The 20,337-nt window shown below is 55.3% G+C and overlaps 1 protein-coding gene across 1 annotated transcript in view; it reads right to left on the bottom strand.

Annotated features, from left to right (window-relative positions):
• The window catches only part of Wdr27 (WD repeat domain 27), a 106,516-nt gene that overhangs the window by 39,775 nt on the left and 46,404 nt on the right, over positions 1-20,337 (bottom strand). The window contains exons 22-24 of the mRNA XM_090337806.1: positions 19,307-19,404; positions 18,087-18,189; positions 16,875-16,973 (exon numbers count right to left, since the gene is read on the bottom strand). Coding sequence (XP_090193932.1) covers positions 16,875-16,973; positions 18,087-18,189; positions 19,307-19,404 — 300 coding nt within the window. The remainder of the gene's footprint in view (positions 1-16,874; positions 16,974-18,086; positions 18,190-19,306; positions 19,405-20,337) is intronic.

Raw genomic sequence — 20,337 nt, 5'->3', positions numbered from 1 at the left:
TCCACCACAACTCACTCTCCACCAGAGCTCACTCTCCACCACAGCTCACTCTCCTCCACAGCTCACTCTCCACCACAGCTCACTCTCCACCACAGCTCACTCTCCTCCACAGCTCACTCTCAACCACAGCTCACTCTCCTCCACAGCTCACTCTCCACCACAGCTCACTCTCCTCCACAGCTCACTCTCCACCACAGCTCACTCTCCACCACAGCTCACTCTCCACCACAGCTCACTCTCCACCACAGCTCACTCTCCTCCACAGCTCACTCTCCACCACAGCTCACTCTCCACCACAGCTCACTCTCCTCCACAGCTCACTCTCCTCCACACCTCACTCTCCATCACAGCTCACTCTCCACCACAGCTCACTCTCCTCCACAGCTCACTCTCCTCCAGAGCTCACTCTCCACCACAGCTCACTCTCCACCACAGCTCACTCTCCACCAGAGCTCACTCTCCTCCACAGTACACTCTCCACCACAGCTCACTCTGCACCACAGCTCACTCTCCACCACAGCTCACTCTCCTCCACAGCTCACTCTCCTCCAGAGTTCACTCTCCACCACAGCTCACTCTCCACCACAGCTCACTCTCCACCAGAGCTCACTCTCCTCCACAGCTCACTCTCCACCACAGCTCACTCTCCTCCAGAGCTCACTCTCCACCACAGCTCACTTGCCTCCAGAGCTCACTCTCCACCACAGCTCACTCTCCACCACAGCTCACTCTCCACCACAGCTCACTCTCCACCACAGCTCACTGTCCACCACAGCTCACTCTCCTCCACAGCTCACTCTCCACCACAGCTCACTCTCCATCACAGCTCACTCTCCTCCACAGCTCACTCTCCACCACAGCTCACTCTCCTCCACAGCTCACTATCCACCAAGGCTCACTCTCCTCCACAGCTCACTCTCCACCACAGCTCACTCTCCACCACAGCTCACTCTCCACCACAGCTCACTCTCCTCCACAGCTCACTCTCCTGCAGAGCTCACTCTCCATCACAGCTCACTCTCCTCCAGAGCTCACTCTCCACCATAGCTCACTCTCCACCACATCTCACTCTCCACCAGAACTCACTCTCCTCCACAGCTCACTCTCCACCACAGCTCACTCTCCACCACAGCTCACTCTCCTCCACAGCTCACTCTCCTCCACAGCTCACTCTCAACCACAGCTCACTCTCCTCCACAGCTCACTCTCCACCACAGCTCACTCTTCTCCAGAGCTCACTCTCCTCCACAGCTCACTATCCTCCAGAGCTCACTCTCCACCACAGCTCACTCTACTCCACAGCTCACTCTCATCCACAGCTCACTCTCCACCACAGCTCACTCTCCTCCACAGCTCACTCTCCACCACAGCTCACTCTCCACCACAGCTCACTCGCCACCACAGCTCACTCTCCACCACAGCTCACTCTCCACCACAGCTCACTCTCCTCCAGAGCTCACTCTCCTCCACAGCTCACTATCCTCCAGAGCTCACTCTCCACCACAGCTCACTCTACTCCACAGCTCACTCTCCTCCACAGCTCACTCTCCACCACAGCTCACTCTCCTCCACAGCTCACTATCCACCAAGGCTCACTCTCCTCCACAGCTCACTCTCCACCACAGCTCACTCTCCTCCAGAGCTCACTCTCCTCCACAGCTCACTATCCTCCAGAGCTCACTCTCCACCACAGCTCACTCTCCTCCACAGCTCACTCTCCTCCACAGCTCACTCTCCACGACAGCTCACTCTCCGCCACAGCTCACTCTCCACCACAGCTCACTCTCCTCCAGAGCTCACTCTCAACCACAGCTCACTCTCCTCCACAGCTCACTCTCCACCACATCTCACTCTCCACCACAGCTCACTCTCCTCCACAGCTCACTCTCCTCCACAGCTCACTCTCCACCAAGCTCACTCTCCACCACAGCTCAATCTCCACCAGCGCTCACTCTCCTCCACAGCTCACTCTCCTCCACAGCTCACTCTCCACCACAGTTCACTCTCCACCAGAGCTCACTCTCCTCCACAGCTCACTCTCCACCACAGCTCACTCTCCACCACAGCTCACTCTCCACCACAGCTTACTCTCCTCCACAGCTCACTCTCCTCCACAGCTCACTCTCAACCACAGCTCACTCTCCTCCACAGCTCACTCTCCACCACAGCTCACTCTCCTCCAGAGCTCACTCTCCACCACAGCTCACTATCCTCCAGAGCTCACTCTACTCCACAGCTCACTCTCCTCCCCAGCTCACTCTCCACCACAGCTCACTCTCCTCCACAGCTCACTTTCCACCACAGCTCACTCTCCTCCACAGCTCACTCTCCTCCACAGCTCACTCTCCACCACAGCTCACTCTCCACCACAGCTCACTCTCCTCCACAGCTCACTCTCAACCACAGCTCACTCTCCTCCACAGCTCTCTCCACCACAGCTCACTCTCCTCCAGAGCTCACTCTCCTCCACAGCTCACTATACTCCAGATCTCACTTTTCACCACAGCTCACTATCCTCCAGAGCTCACTCTACTCCACAGCTCACTATCCTCCAGAGCTCACTCTACTCCACAGCTCACTCTCCTCCACAGCTCACTCTCCACCACAGCTCACTCTCCTCCACAGCTCACTATCCACCAAGGCTCACTCTCCTCCACAGCTCACTCTCCTCCACAGCTCACTCTCCTCCACAGCTCACTCTCCTCCACAGCTCACTCTCCGCCACAGGTCACTCTCCTCCAGAGCTCACTCTCAACCACAGCTCACTCTCGTCCACAGCTCACTCTGCACCACAGCTCACTCTCCACCACAGCTCACTCTCCTCCACAGATCACTCTTCTCCAGAGCTCACTCTCCACCACAGCTCACTCTCGTCCACAGCTCACTCTCCACCACAGCTCACTCTCCTCCAGAGCTCACTCTCAACCACAGCTCACTCTCCACCACAGCTCACTCTCCTCCACAGCTCACTCTCCTCCAGAGCTCACTCTCCACCACAGCTCACTCTCCTCCACAGCTCACTCTCCACCACAGCTCACTCTCCACCACAGCTCACTCTCCACCACAGCTCACTGTCCACCACAGCTCACTCTACTCCACAGCTCACTCTCCACCACAGCTCACTCTCCATCACAGCTCACTCTCCTCCACAGCTCACTCTCCACCACAGCTCACTCTCCTCCACAGCTCACTATCCACCAAGGCTCACTCTCCTCCACAGCTCACTCTCCACCACAGCTCACTCTCCATCACAGCTCACTCTCCACCACAGCTCACTCTCCTCCAGAGCTCACTCTCCATCACAGCTCACTCTCCACCACAGCTCACTCTCCTCCACAGCTCACTCTCCTCCAGAGCTCACTCTCCATCACAGCTCACTCTCCACCACAGCTCACTCTCCTCCACAGCTCACTCTCCTCCAGAGCTCACTCTCCATCACAGCTCACTCTCCACCACAGCTCACTCTCCTCCACAGCTCACTCTCCTCCAGAGCTCACTCTCCATCACAGCTCACTCTCCTCCACAGCTCACTCTGCACCACAGCTCACTCTCCTCCACAGCTCACTCTCCACTACACCTCACTCTCAACCACAGCTCACTCTCCTCCACAGCTCACTATCCTCCAGAGCTCACTCTCCACCACAGCTCACTCTCCTCCACAGCTCACTCTCCTCCACAGCTCACTCTCCTCCAGAGCTCACTCTCCATCACAGCTCACTCTCCACCACAGCTCACTCTCCTCCACAGCTCACTCTCCTCCAGAGCTCACTCTCCATCACAGCTCACTCTCCTCCACAGCTCACTCTGCACCACAGCTCACTCTCCTCCACAGCTCACTCTCCACTACACCTCACTCTCAACCACAGCTCACTCTCCTCCACAGCTCACTCTCAACCACAGCTCACTCTCCTCCACAGCTCACTCTCCTCCACAGCTCACTCTCCTCCAGAGCTCACTCTCCATCACAGCTCACTCTCCACCACAGCTCACTCTCCTCCACAGCTCACTCTCCTCCAGAGCTCACTCTCCATCACAGCTCACTCTCCTCCACAGCTCACTCTCCTCCACAGCTCACTCTCCTCCAGAGCTCACTCTCCATCACAGCTCACTCTTCTCCACAGCTCACTCTCCTCCACAGCTCACTCTCCTCCAGAGCTCACTCTCCATCACAGCTCACTCTCTGCCACAGCTCACTCTCCTCCACAGCTCACTCTCCTCCAGAGGTCACTCTCCTCCACAGCTCACTCTCCTCCACAGCTCACTCTCCTCCACAGCTCACTCTCCTCCACAGCTCACTCTCCATCACAGCTCACTCTCCTCCACAGCTCACTCTCCTCCACAGCTCACTCTCCTCCAGAGCTCACTCTCCATCACAGCTCACTCTCCGCCACAGCTCACTCTCCTCCACAGCTCACTCTCCTCCAGAGGTCACTCTCCATCACAGCTCACTCTCCGCCACAGCTCACTCTCCACCACAGCTCACTCTCCTCCACAGCTCACTCTCCTCCAGAGCTCACTCTACATCACAGCTCACTCTCCTCCACAGCTCACTCTCCTCCTCAGCTCACTCTCCTCCAGAGCTCACTCTCCATCACAGCTCACTCTCCTCCACAGCTCACTCTCCTCCACAGCTCACTCTCCTCCAGAGGTCACTCTCCATCACAGCTCACTCTCCGCCACAGCTCACTCTCCACCACAGCTCACTCTCCTCCAGAGCTCACTCTCAAACACAGCTCACTCTCCTCCACAGCTCACTCTCCACCACAGCTCACTCTCCACCACAGCTCCCTCTCCTCCACAGCTCACTCTCCTCCACAGCTCACTCTCCACCACACCTCACTCTCCTCCACAGCTCACTCTCCACCACAGGTCACTCTCCACCACAGCTCACTCTCCACCACAGCTCACTCTCCTCCACAGCTCACTCTCCACCACAGCTCACTCTCCACCACAGCTCACTCTCCTCCACAGCTCACTCTCCTCCAGAGCTCACTCTCCATCACAGCTCACTCTCCACCACAGCTCACTCTCCTTCACAGCTCACTCTCCTCCAGAGCTCACTCTCCATCACAGCTCACTCTCCTCCAGAGCTCACTCTCCACCACAGCTCACTCTCCACCACATCTCACTCTCCACCAGAACTCACTCTCCTCCACAGCTCACTCTCCACCACAGCTCACTCTCCACCACAGCTCACTCTCCTCCACACCTCACTCTCCTCCAGAGCTCACTCTCCATCACAGCTCACTCTCCACCACAGCTCACTCTCCTTCACAGCTCACTCTCCTCCAGAGCTCACTCTCCATCACAGCTCACTCTCAACCACAGCTCACTCTCCTCCACAGCTCACTCTCCACCACAGCTCACTCTCCTCCAGAGCTCACTCTCCTCCACAGCTCACTCTCCACCACAGCTCACTCTCCGCCACAGCTCACTCTCCACCACAGCTCACTCTCCTCCAGAGCTCACTCTCAACCACAGCTCACTCTCCTCCACAGCTCACTCTCCACCACAGCTCACTCTCCACCACAGCTCACTCTCCACCACAGCTCACTCTCCTCCACAGCTCACTCTCCACCAAGCTCACTCTCCACCACAGCTCAATCTCCACCAGAGCTCACTCTCCTCCACAGCTCACTCTCCTCCACAGCTCACTCTCCACCACAACTCACTCTCCACCAGAGCTCACTCTCCACCACAGCTCACTCTCCTCCACAGCTCACTCTCCACCACAGCTCACTCTCCACCACAGCTCACTCTCCTCCACAGCTCACTCTCAACCACAGCTCACTCTCCTCCACAGCTCACTCTCCACCACAGCTCACTCTCCTCCACAGCTCACTCTCCACCACAGCTCACTCTCCACCACAGCTCACTCTCCACCACAGCTCACTCTCCACCACAGCTCACTCTCCTCCACAGCTCACTCTCCACCACAGCTCACTCTCCACCACAGCTCACTCTCCTCCACAGCTCACTCTCCTCCACACCTCACTCTCCATCACAGCTCACTCTCCACCACAGCTCACTCTCCTCCACAGCTCACTCTCCTCCAGAGCTCACTCTCCACCACAGCTCACTCTCCACCACAGCTCACTCTCCACCAGAGCTCACTCTCCTCCACAGTACACTCTCCACCACAGCTCACTCTGCACCACAGCTCACTCTCCACCACAGCTCACTCTCCTCCACAGCTCACTCTCCTCCAGAGTTCACTCTCCACCACAGCTCACTCTCCACCACAGCTCACTCTCCACCAGAGCTCACTCTCCTCCACAGCTCACTCTCCACCACAGCTCACTCTCCTCCAGAGCTCACTCTCCACCACAGCTCACTTGCCTCCAGAGCTCACTCTCCACCACAGCTCACTCTCCACCACAGCTCACTCTCCACCACAGCTCACTCTCCACCACAGCTCACTGTCCACCACAGCTCACTCTCCTCCACAGCTCACTCTCCACCACAGCTCACTCTCCATCACAGCTCACTCTCCTCCACAGCTCACTCTCCACCACAGCTCACTCTCCTCCACAGCTCACTATCCACCAAGGCTCACTCTCCTCCACAGCTCACTCTCCACCACAGCTCACTCTCCTCCAGAGCTCACTCTCCTCCACAGCTCACTATCCTCCAGAGCTCACTCTCCACCACAGCTCACTCTCCTCCACAGCTCACTCTCCTCCACAGCTCACTCTCCTCCAGAGCTCACTCTCCATCACAGCTCACTCTCCACCACAGCTCACTCTCCTCCACAGCTCACTCTCCTCCAGAGCTCACTCTCCATCACAGCTCACTCTCCTCCACAGCTCACTCTCCACCACAGCTCACTCTCCTCCACAGCTCACTCTCCACTACACCTCACTCTCAACCACAGCTCACTCTCCTCCACAGCTCACTCTCAACCACAGCTCACTCTCCTCCACAGCTCACTCTCCTCCACAGCTCACTCTCCTCCAGAGCTCACTCTCCATCACAGCTCACTCTCCACCACAGCTCACTCTCCTCCACAGCTCACTCTCCTCCAGAGCTCACTCTCCATCACAGCTCACTCTTCTCCACAGCTCACTCTCCTCCACAGCTCACTCTCCTCCAGAGCTCACTCTCCATCACAGCTCACTCTCTGCCACAGCTCACTCTCCTCCACAGCTCACTCTCCTCCAGAGGTCACTCTCCTCCACAGCTCACTCTCCTCCACAGCTCACTCTCCTCCACAGCTCACTCTCCTCCACAGCTCACTCTCCTCCAGAGGTCACTCTCCATCACAGCTCACTCTCCGCCACAGCTCACTCTCCACCACAGCTCACTCTCCTCCACAGCTCACTCTCCTCCAGAGCTCACTCTCCATCACAGCTCACTCTCCTCCACAGCTCACTCTCCTCCTCAGCTCACTCTCCTCCAGAGCTCACTCTCCATCACAGCTCACTCTCCTCCACAGCTCACTCTCCTCCACAGCTCACTCTCCTCCAGAGGTCACTCTCCATCACAGCTCACTCTCCGCCACAGCTCACTCTCCACCACAGCTCACTCTCCTCCAGAGCTCACTCTCAAACACAGCTCACTCTCCTCCACAGCTCACTCTCCACCACAGCTCACTCTCCACCACAGCTCCCTCTCCTCCACAGCTCACTCTCCTCCACAGCTCACTCTCCACCACAGCTCACTCTCCTCCACAGCTCACTCTCCACCACAGCTCACTCTCCACCACAGCTCACTCTCCTCCACAGCTCACTCTCCACCACAGCTCACTCTCCACCACAGCTCACTCTCCTCCACAGCTCACTCTCCTCCAGAGCTCACTCTCCATCACAGCTCACTCTCCACCACAGCTCACTCTCCTTCACAGCTCACTCTCCTCCAGAGCTCACTCTCCATCACAGCTCACTCTCCTCCAGAGCTCACTCTCCACCACAGCTCACTCTCCACCACATCTCACTCTCCACCAGAACTCACTCTCCTCCACAGCTCACTCTCCACCACAGCTCACTCTCCACCACAGCTCACTCTCCTCCACAGCTCACTCTCCTCCAGAGCTCACTCTCCATCACAGCTCACTCTCCACCACAGCTCACTCTCCTTCACAGCTCACTCTCCTCCAGAGCTCACTCTCCATCACAGCTCACTCTCAACCACAGCTCACTCTCCTCCACAGCTCACTCTCCACCACAGCTCACTCTCCTCCAGAGCTCACTCTCCTCCACAGCTCACTCTCCACCACAGCTCACTCTCCGCCACAGCTCACTCTCCACCACAGCTCACTCTCCTCCAGAGCTCACTCTCAACCACAGCTCACTCTCCTCCACAGCTCACTCTCCACCACAGCTCACTCTCCACCACAGCTCACTCTCCTCCACAGCTCACTCTCCTCCACAGCTCACTCTCCACCAAGCTCACTCTCCACCACAGCTCAATCTCCACCAGAGCTCACTCTCCTCCACAGCTCACTCTCCTCCACAGCTCACTCTCCACCACAGCTCACTCTCCACCAGAGCTCACTCTCCACCACAGCTCACTCTCCTCCACAGCTCACTCTCCACCACAGCTCACTCTCCACCACAGCTCACTCTCCTCCACAGCTCACTCTCAACCACAGCTCACTCTCCTCCACAGCTCACTCTCCACCACAGCTCACTCTCCTCCACAGCTCACTCTCCACCACAGCTCACTCTCCACCACAGCTCACTCTCCACCACAGCTCACTCTCCACCACAGCTCACTCTCCTCCACAGCTCACTCTCCACCACAGCTCACTCTCCACCACAGCTCACTCTCCTCCACAGCTCACTCTCCTCCACACCTCACTCTCCATCACAGCTCACTCTCCACCACAGCTCACTCTCCTCCACAGCTCACTCTCCTCCAGAGCTCACTCTCCACCACAGCTCACTCTCCAGCACAGCTCACTCTCCACCAGAGCTCACTCTCCTCCACAGTACACTCTCCACCACAGCTCACTCTGCACCACAGCTCACTCTCCACCACAGCTCACTCTCCTCCACAGCTCACTCTCCTCCAGAGCTCACTCTCCACCACAGCTCACTCTCCACCACAGCTCACTCTCCACCAGAGCTCACTCTCCTCCACAGCTCACTCTCCACCACAGCTCACTCTCCTCCACAGCTCACTCTCCTCCAGAGCTCACTCTCCATCACAGCTCACTCTCCTCCACAGCTCACTCTCCTCCTCAGCTCACTCTCCTCCAGAGCTCACTCTCCATCACAGCTCACTCTCCTCCACAGCTCACTCTCCTCCACAGCTCACTCTCCTCCAGAGGTCACTCTCCATCACAGCTCACTCTCCGCCACAGCTCACTCTCCACCACAGCTCACTCTCCTCCAGAGCTCACTCTCAAACACAGCTCACTCTCCTCCACAGCTCACTCTCCACCACAGCTCACTCTCCACCACAGCTCCCTCTCCTCCACAGCTCACTCTCCTCCACAGCTCACTCTCCACCACAGCTCACTCTCCTCCACAGCTCACTCTCCACCACAGCTCACTCTCCACCACAGCTCACTCTCCACCACAGCTCACTCTCCTCCACAGCTCACTCTCCACCACAGCTCACTCTCCACCACAGCTCACTCTCCTCCACAGCTCACTCTCCTCCAGAGCTCACTCTCCATCACAGCTCACTCTCCACCACAGCTCACTCTCCTTCACAGCTCACTCTCCTCCAGAGCTCACTCTCCATCACAGCTCACTCTCCTCCAGAGCTCACTCTCCACCACAGCTCACTCTCCACCACATCTCACTCTCCACCAGAACTCACTCTCCTCCACAGCTCACTCTCCACCACAGCTCACTCTCCACCACAGCTCACTCTCCTCCACAGCTCACTCTCCTCCAGAGCTCACTCTCCATCACAGCTCACTCTCCACCACAGCTCACTCTCCTTCACAGCTCACTCTCCTCCAGAGCTCACTCTCCATCACAGCTCACTCTCAACCACAGCTCACTCTCCTCCACAGCTCACTCTCCACCACAGCTCACTGTCCTCCAGAGCTCACTCTCCTCCACAGCTCACTCTCCACCACAGCTCACTCTCCGCCACAGCTCACTCTCCACCACAGCTCACTCTCCTCCAGAGCTCACTCTCAACCACAGCTCACTCTCCTCCACAGCTCACTCTCCACCACAGCTCACTCTCCACCACAGCTCACTCTCCTCCACAGCTCACTCTCCTCCACAGCTCACTCTCCACCAAGCTCACTCTCCACCACAGCTCAATCTCCACCAGAGCTCACTCTCCTCCACAGCTCACTCTCCTCCACAGCTCACTCTCCACCACAGCTCACTCTCCACCAGAGCTCACTCTCCACCGCAGCTCACTCTCCTCCACAGCTCACTCTCCACCACAGCTCACTCTCCACCACAGCTCACTCTCCTCCACAGCTCACTCTCAACCACAGCTCACTCTCCTCCACAGCTCACTCTCCACCACAGCTCACTCTCCTCCACAGCTCACTCTCCACCACAGCTCACTCTCCACCACAGCTCACTCTCCACCACAGCTCACTCTCCACCACAGCTCACTCTCCTCCACAGCTCACTCTCCACCACAGCTCACTCTCCACCACAGCTCACTCTCCTCCACAGCTCACTCTCCTCCACACCTCACTCTCCATCACAGCTCACTCTCCACCACAGCTCACTCTCCTCCACAGCTCACTCTCCTCCAGAGCTCACTCTCCACCACAGCTCACTCTCCAGCACAGCTCACTCTCCACCAGAGCTCACTCTCCTCCACAGTACACTCTCCACCACAGCTCACTCTGCACCACAGCTCACTCTCCACCACAGCTCACTCTCCTCCACAGCTCACTCTCCTCCAGAGCTCACTCTCCACCACAGCTCACTCTCCACCACAGCTCACTCTCCACCAGAGCTCACTCTCCTCCACAGCTCACTCTCCACCACAGCTCACTCTCCTCCAGAGCTCACTCTCCACCACAGCTCACTCGCCTCCAGAGCTCACTCTCCACCACAGCTCACTCTCCACCACAGCTCACTCTCCACCACAGCTCACTCTCCACCACAGCTCACTGTCCACCACAGCTCACTCTCCTCCACAGCTCACTCTCCACCACAGCTCACTCTCCATCACAGCTCACTCTCCTCCACAGCTCACTCTCCACCACAGCTCACTCTCCTCCACAGCTCACTATCCACCAAGGCTCACTCTCCTCCACAGCTCACTCTCCACCACAGCTCACTCTCCTCCAGAGCTCACTCTCCTCCACAGCTCACTATCCTCCAGAGCTCACTCTCCACCACAGCTCACTCTCCTCCACAGCTCACTCTCCTCCACAGCTCACTCTCCTCCAGAGCTCACTCTCCATCACAGCTCACTCTCCACCACAGCTCACTCTCCTCCACAGCTCACTCTCCTCCAGAGCTCACTCTCCATCACAGCTCACTCTCCTCCACAGCTCACTCTCCACCACAGCTCACTCTCCTCCACAGCTCACTCTCCACTACACCTCACTCTCAACCACAGCTCACTCTCCTCCACAGCTCACTCTCAACCACAGCTCACTCTCCTCCACAGCTCACTCTCCTCCACAGCTGACTCTCCTCCAGAGCTCACTCTCCATCACAGCTCACTCTCCACCACAGCTCACTCTCCTCCACAGCTCACTCTCCTCCAGAGCTCACTCTCCATCACAGCTCACTCTTCTCCACAGCTCACTCTCCTCCACAGCTCACTCTCCTCCAGAGCTCACTCTCCATCACAGCTCACTCTCTGCCACAGCTCACTCTCCTCCACAGCTCACTCTCCTCCAGAGGTCACTCTCCTCCACAGCTCACTCTCCTCCACAGCTCACTCTCCTCCACAGCTCACTCTCCTCCACAGCTCACTCTCCATCACAGCTCACTCTCCTCCACAGCTCACTCTCCTCCACAGCTCACTCTCCTCCAGAGCTCACTCTCCATCACAACTCACTCTCCGCCACAGCTCACTCTCCTCCACAGCTCACTCTCCTCCAGAGGTCACTCTCCATCACAGCTCACTCTCCGCCACAGCTCACTCTCCACCACAGCTCACTCTCCTCCACAGCTCACTCTCCTCCAGAGCTCACTCTCCATCACAGCTCACTCTCCTCCACAGCTCACTCTCCTCCTCAGCTCACTCTCCTCCAGAGCTCACTCTCCATCACAGCTCACTCTCCTCCACAGCTCACTCTCCTCCACAGCTCACTCTCCTCCAGAGGTCACTCTCCATCACAGCTCACTCTCCGCCACAGCTCACTCTCCACCACAGCTCACTCTCCTCCAGAGCTCACTCTCAAACACAGCTCACTCTCCTCCACAGCTCACTCTCCACCACAGCTCACTCTCCACCACAGCTCCCTCTCCTCCACAGCTCACTCTCCTCCACAGCTCACTCTCCACCACAGCTCACTCTCCTCCACAGCTCACTCTCCACCACAGCTCACTCTCCACCACAGCTCACTCTCCACCACAGCTCACTCTCCTCCACAGCTCACTCTCCACCACAGCTCACTCTCCACCACAGCTCACTCTCCTCCACAGCTCACTCTCCTCCAGAGCTCACTCTCCATCACAGCTCACTCTCCACCACAGCTCACTCTCCTTCACAGCTCACTCTCCTCCAGAGCTCACTCTCCATCACAGCTCACTCTCCTCCAGAGCTCACTCTCCACCACAGCTCACTCTCCACCACATCTCACTCTCCACCAGAACTCACTCTCCTCCACAGCTCACTCTCCACCACAGCTCACTCTCCACCACAGCTCACTCTCCTCCACAGCTCACTCTCCTCCAGAGCTCACTCTCCATCACAGCTCACTCTCCACCACAGCTCACTCTCCTTCACAGCTCACTCTCCTCCAGAGCTCACTCTCCATCACAGCTCACTCTCAACCACAGCTCACTCTCCTCCACAGCTCACTCTCCACCACAGCTCACTCTCCTCCAGAGCTCACTCTCCTCCACAGCTCACTATCCTCCAGAGCTCACTCTCCACCACAGCTCACTCTCCGCCACAGCTCACTCTCCACCACAGCTCACTCTCCTCCAGAGCTCACTCTCAACCACAGCTCACTCTCCTCCACAGCTCACTCTCCACCACAGCTCACTCTCCACCACAGCTCACTCTCCTCCACAGCTCACTCTCCTCCACAGCTCACTCTCCACCAAGCTCACTCTCCACCACAGCTCAATCTCCACCAGAGCTCACTCTCCTCCACAGCTCACTCTCCTCCACAGCTCACTCTCCACCACAGCTCACTCTCCACCAGAGCTCACTCTCCACCACAGCTCACTCTCCTCCACAGCTCACTCTCCACCACAGCTCACTCTCCACCACAGCTCACTCTCCTCCACAGCTCACTCTCAACCACAGCTCACTCTCCTCCACAGCTCACTCTCCACCACAGCTCACTCTCCTCCACAGCTCACTCTCCACCACAGCTCACTCTCCACCACAGCTCACTCTCCACCACAGCTCACTCTCCACCACAGCTCACTCTCCTCCACAGCTCACTCTCCACCACAGCTCACTCTCCACCACAGCTCACTCTCCTCCACAGCTCACTCTCCTCCACACCTCACTCTCCATCACAGCTCACTCTCCACCACAGCTCACTCTCCTCCACAGCTCACTCTCCTCCAGAGCTCACTCTCCACCACAGCCCACTCTCCACCACAGCTCACTCTCCACCAGAGCTCACTCTCCTCCACAGTTCACTCTCCACCACAGCTCACTCTGCACCACAGCTCACTCTCCACCACAGCTCACTCTCCTCCACAGCTCACTCTCCTCCAGAGCTCACTCTCCACCACAGCTCACTCTCCACCACAGCTCACTCTCCTCCACAGCTCACTCTCCACCACAGCTCACTCTCCTCCACAGCTCACTCTCCTCCACAGCTCACTCTCCACCACAGCTCACTCTCCACCACAGCTCACTCTCCTCCACAGCTCACTCTCAACCACAGCTCACTCTCCTCCACAGCTCACTCTCCACCACAGCTCACTCTCCTCCACAGCTCACTCTCCTCCACAGCTCACTATCCTCCAGAGCTCACTCTCCACCACAGCTCACTCTCCTCCAGAGCTCACTCTCCTCCACAGCTCACTATCCTCCAGAGCTCACTCTCCACCACAGCTCACTATCCTCCAGAGCTCACTCTACTCCACAGCTCACTCTCCTCCACAGCTCACTCTCCACCACAGCTCACTCTCCTCCACTGCTCACTATCCACCAAGGCTCACTCTCCTCCACAGCTCACTCTCCTCCACAGCTCACTCTCCTCCACAGCTCACTCTCCTCCACAGCTCACTCTCCGCCACAGCTCACTCTCCTCCAGAGCTCACTCTCAACCACAGCTCACTCTCGTCCACAGCTCACTCTGCACCACAGCTCACTCTCCACCACAGCTCACTCTCCTCCACAGCTCACTCTCCTCCACGGCTCACTCTCCACCACAGCTCACTCTCGTCCACAGCTCACTCTCCACCACAGCTCACTCTCCTCCAGAGCTCACTCTCAACCACAGCTCACTCTCCACCACAGCTCACTCTCCTCCACAGCTCACTCTCCTCCACAGCTCACTCTCCACCACAGCTCACTCTCCTCCACAGCTCACTCTCCACCACAGCTCACTCTCCACCACAGCTCACTCTCCACCACAGCTCACTCTCCTCCACAGCTCACTCTCCACCACAGCTCACTCTCCACCACAGCTCATTCTCCTCCAGAGCTCACTCTCCACCACAGCTCACTCTCCACCACAGCTCACTCTCCAGCAGAGCTCACTCTCCTCCAGAGCTCACTCTCCACCACAGCTCACTCTCCACCACAGCTCACTCTCCACCACAGCTCACAATTCTCCAAAGCTCACAAGGAATTAATGCTCAATTCAGTAAAATGAAAGAGTTGAGATAAAAACCACTGCAGCTCACTCTCCACCACAGCTCACTCTCCACCACAGCTCATTGTCCTCCAATGCTCACTCTCCACCACAGCTCACTCTCCACCAGAGCTCACTCTCCACCACAGCTCACTCTCCACTAGAGCTCACTCTCCTCCAGAGCTCACTCTCCACCACAGCTCACTCTCCACCACAGCTCACTCTCCACCACAGCTCACAATTCTCCAAAGCTCACAAGGAATTAATGCTCAATTCAGTAAAATGAAAGAGTTATATTTTTATGGAAAAGAGATAAAAACCACTGCAGACCCCTCCACACAAACTCTCAATGAAGGTATAGCCTGGAAGGCACAGTTTAAGTCCTAAGATCAACAATTGCCAACCAAACTGGTGTACCAAGTGACGCTATCATTTACAGTTGATGATGAAACTAAAACCTTTCATGACAAGCAAAATTGAAGGAATTTATGAACACAAAACCAGAATTCCAAAGAATACTAAAGGGAAGTGCACAATCCAGAAAAAAAACAATCCATGTAACTTGAGGGACAAAGGATGAAGAAGTGCAGTGGTGGATCACTGGAATGAAAGTGCACTGGCGGAGAGGGAGGGAAGGTGCAGAAGGCTCCTACAAAAGGAAATGTAAGCCAGGCAAAGTGGCTCACACCTGTCATCCTAGCCACTCAGGAGGCTGAGATCTGAGGATCAAGGTTGAAAGGCAGACCCAGCAATACAAAGCCAAATCCCAAGTGGAGAAACTTTTATCTCTAATTAATCACTAGAAAATGGCAAGTGGGGCTTGGCTTAAGGGTAGGACGGTGGCCTTGAGCTGAAGAGCTCAGGGACAGAGGTCCAGGCCAGAGTTCATGCCCTCCCCACAAAAAAGGAAATATACTCATTACCTGACTTATGAAATTGTAATCTATCTGTAATGTAATCTATCTGTATATCACGTGTGTGTGTGTGTGTGTGTGTGTGTGTGTGTGTGGACCACGGGGCTTGAACTTCAGTTCAAGGCCACTGCCCTGCCTTTGAGCCAACCCCACTTCCTGTTTTCTAGAGATTAATTGGAGATAAGAGTCTCAGGTCCTTTGTGCCCAGCTGGCTTTGAACCTTGATCCTCAGATCTGAGTCTCCAGAGTAGCTAGGATTACCGGCTTGAGCCACCATGCCTGGCTGTATATCAGTTTTATAATAACGAAGTAAATTCACTTAAAAAAAGAAAATACATATTAACATACATTTTGTATAACCTATTACATATGATATGTACTGTATAAATATGAAATGTGAAATATAATCATTTTTAACCAATACTCTGAAGTAATTCAATTATCTTTTATCAATTCTGATGAAAGCAGTTAGACTTAAGGATAGCCACACTAAGTCCCTTGGGCCTACTGTTAAGTCATTTTCCTTCATGTATTTAATTTGTGGTTTCATTAGATCACATGTCAGTATTTCCCATACACAGTATGAAGATCAGTTGAGGAACTCAGTCAAGGCCAAATCATGTTTCATTCCTGAAGAAATATGCATGCACAGTGTTAGACGTGTACGCTGAGGGTGGACCCAGGGCAGGGGGAGGCGGGAGGGGGTTGGGGAAGTCAAATGAGCATGCTGCTTCTCACCACATCATCACTCTGGTCCATCTCAGTAAGACTTTTACTTGGGCCTTTAAATAAATTGGTGTCCCAAGGAACCCTCTCCCTGTGACCAAACGTGGCTAGTGATGACCATAAGGAGCAGACACGTCGGCCTGAGCTAGCATACCAGTTCCTCCCTGTCATAGGAAAACGTGGCTTCGGGCCCAGCAGTGTCAACCGCTCAGAACACTCAATGGCGACACGCTGCCAAGAGAAGCCGGGCTCTTCAGCCAGCACCACATTGCCTCAGTGCTGCAACAGGAAAGACTGCAACCCTGAGACTCCCCACCACGGGGACTGTAAAAACAAACCAAGGTCCATGAAGGGCTCACCTGGGGGGTGGAGGGGTTGAATGCCACCGCCGAGACAGTGTCCGAGTGTCCTGGCAGCCGGTGGGAAAAGGTGCTCAAGCCCATTTCATACACGTAAGCCTAGGAGACAAGAGGGCAGAGGCGTGGACTGGCTGGTAAGTCCATCTGACCAGCACAGGAAGGAGTGGGCTTGTACCCAACCCTCCCCAACAGAATGAGAAGATGAGGAGCAGCCCTCCTAGTCCTTGCCTGGAACTCAGAGCTGCGTGTGTGGCACTTCGCTTCCACGAGTCGGCCTGGAGCTGAGCAACTCAAGAGCTCACCGTTGAAAGGTTTCATAATGGAGTCAGGCCACACCCCACAAGTGTGTGCACATAAGAGCTCCCTCCACTTCATCTCAGGACCCACCCTGGTGTGACCTGCACACGACCACCCATGCCACACGCTCTCCCCGGGTGCTCTGGTGGTCCAGTGCCACCAGCAGTGAGGAGAGCCAGAGGCGGTTCCTGGGCTGGGGAAGCCATCTGATCACCAGAATACAGTCTCCAGGCCCGATCTGAACACTGAAAAACACCCAGAGACCTGATCTTCTTGAAGGCCAGCGTGGGGAGGTGCTGGCGTGACTATCTCATCCCAAGAGACACTGGTTCCCGGAGGGCCGACTGGACCCTGGCACTGTGTCATCTGGCCTTTGGTCTATTTGCGCTATGACCTTGTAACTCAAACACAGCATGGGAGGGAACACAAATGTCACACAGTATGCACTGGTGTTTGTGAGGAGATTACTAACTGGGTCGGAAAGTGAATAAATGAACGGTCCGTGCATAATATGTCACTAACCGTAGCCCCGCCTGGCATGTTCATCTGCCACAGCTTTTTATTTTTCTTTTCTTTTTCTTTTTTTTTGCCAAACTGGGGCTTGAACTCAGGGCCTGAGCACTGCCCTTGGGCTTTCCTCAAGACTAGAGCCACAGCACCACATCCAGCTTTTTTCTAGGTATGTGGTACCAAGGAATCGAACCGGGGTCTTCATGCATGCTAGGCAAGCACTCTACCACTAGGCCAAACTCCCGGCCCCTCTGTTACCATTTTTAAAATAACTTTAATTTACACAAAGCAACACAAATTAACAGTGAAGCAGATTCTTCAGTGAGGTAGATTCTTAAAGGCCCCAGAGTCTATACAGGAACTCATCTGGAATCCCCAAACGTAAGAACTAGAAAGTTCACGCACGTGTCTGTCTTCTGCACCACAGGCCACAAACCGTCCACAGGGACTAAAAGCCAGGCGGCACGGGTAGCCACCGTGTGGATGTCCTTCAAAACAGCGCTCACACCTGCAGGGACAGCAAAGCACTGGGGTAGAAGCTGGCTTACAACGTAACACAAGATGAGGTCAGAAATAAAGTATGAGCCAGCTAACAGCGACAAACTTCTTATTGATAGTGTGGATCAAAGGAGTATCTGACCTGTGCTAGCATGTGCTCTACCCCTGAGCTGCATCCTGAAAACGTGGTGAGAACTGCTAAGGCAGCGCAGATAGAAAGGGAGCTCTTACAACTGTTCTAATCAAGGAGGATAAGGACCACAATCACAAAGTGCAACACAGACCCATTTTAATAACTACACTGCACTTTATTTTGGAAAAGTTGTGCATCTCACCCAATTTTACTTGAAGAATCTCCAGTTCCTCTTGAGGGTAACGAGAGCCTTCAGCAGAGCACCGTGGCTCATGCCTATAATCTTAGCTATTCAGGAGGCTGAGATCTGAGGATCAGGGTTCAAAGCCAGCCCGGACACAAAAGGACCTGAGACTCTTATCTCCAATTAACATCTAGAAAATGGGAAGTGGGGCTTGGCTCAAGGGTAGGGTGGTAGCCCTGAGCTGAAGAGCTCAGGGACAGCGCCCAGGCTGAGTTCAAGCCCCATGACCCACAAAAAAATAAAAAAAGAACAAAAGATGAATCAATGCAACAGGCATACTCACAAAACACTATGTTGGAAATGAACTTTACAACTTGGTGGGAAGGATTGGGAGGGAGGGAAAGTAGAAGAAAAACGAGGGAGTAACCATGCTTGATAAGAAATGTACTCATTACCTATGTTCGTAACTGCCACCCCTCTGTACCCCTCTGCCTGTGAGGCAGGAGGAGCAGTGGTGTAAAGGTGGAAAGCATTGTCGGTCCTGCTCCCAGGGGCTCTAGGCCTGGTGCTGCTGCAGGGCCGTGTGACGTCAGGGCAGGAAGCCACCTTCAGGTGACGGGCTGTGGGGCCTCTGAAGTGGACGGTGGGTGACTGATCCTCTGGGCACAGCAGCCTCATCACCTCATGCCAGCAGGCCAGCACCACCACGGGCCCAAGTCCATCACCCGTGGATAGTACAGACTCAGACACAACCCCGTCGTGTGAGGGAAGTGGGGCGGGGTCCCCCGGTGCTGTGTGCAGCCTGCTCACCTCAAGGTCCGCAAGTCCCACAGTCTGATCCCGTCACCCACGGCTGTGGTCAGGAAAAGATTGTATGCCTGTGACTGCTGCGTGGTAAATGACGACCCCTGTAATTGTGAGGAAAAGGCTAGCTAACTACTCCTAACAATAGCCACATCCACATGGGAGATTAACCCAAACAGTGCCTTCCAGGGACACCCCCAGGAGCCGATCCCGGCACACCTGAACTCGGCTGCAAGTGTGTCTTGGCCACAAGCACATCATGTAGAGAAGCTGTACCCATCTCTATCTGAGAAAACGCCTCAGCCATACAACCTCTAGTAACACAACTCAACAGACTATCTAGTAACAACTCACTTACTGAGTTGTGCTTCCTCTGTAGGTCATGCCCTGGGAGGTAGAGGATTAGAAAACTGCGATGACCACACACATTGTTGAGTGATCAGCCATACTTGGTATACTACATGAAATACGCCCTTGCTAAACATTCTAAGGCCAAGTCAGTCCCTTATCTGCTGGTGATGAAACCCCAGGACCCACTGGGCAGTCTCTGTGGAGGACCTTGCAAGCTACTTGAGGTGAAGGCCCATCTGAAAGAACAGGGTCAACCACAACACTGCTGCGTGGACGTGAGCCCAGGACACTGCTGTTTTGTCCAGAATGTCACTTACATCATGTGGCTCATAATGATACACCTGTCTTCCCTGTCAAGGTTCTCTCCACAGGTGTGGTAGTCCAAGGTGAGGCTGGAGAGGTTGAAGCCAGCCAAGCCTACAAAGGCTACAAGGGGAGACCCTGTTTCCCAAACCGTGACACATATCTATACTTAGAAACTTCTGTATCGTGCTCTGTCTCCGGGAGTGAAAACGTGAGTGATGTGGTAAAACCGCCGGAAGGGACGGTGGGAGGTGAAGGACAGGAGACCGGGGGCGAATCAACTAGACGTACTTCACAGATATATATGAAAATAAGGTGATGAGAACTGTAACGTCCTCTAAATAAGAAAGTAATAGAAGATATTGTTTTTATCCCAAAGCTCA

This window comes from Megascapheus bottae, chromosome 8 (genome assembly GCF_031878675.1).
Source record: "Megascapheus bottae isolate mThoBot1 chromosome 8, mThoBot2.hap1, whole genome shotgun sequence".
NCBI classification, from domain to species: domain Eukaryota; kingdom Metazoa; phylum Chordata; class Mammalia; order Rodentia; family Geomyidae; genus Megascapheus; species Megascapheus bottae.
Note: the sequence above shows the minus strand (reverse complement) of the source record. Positions and strands in the feature narration are given on the sequence as shown.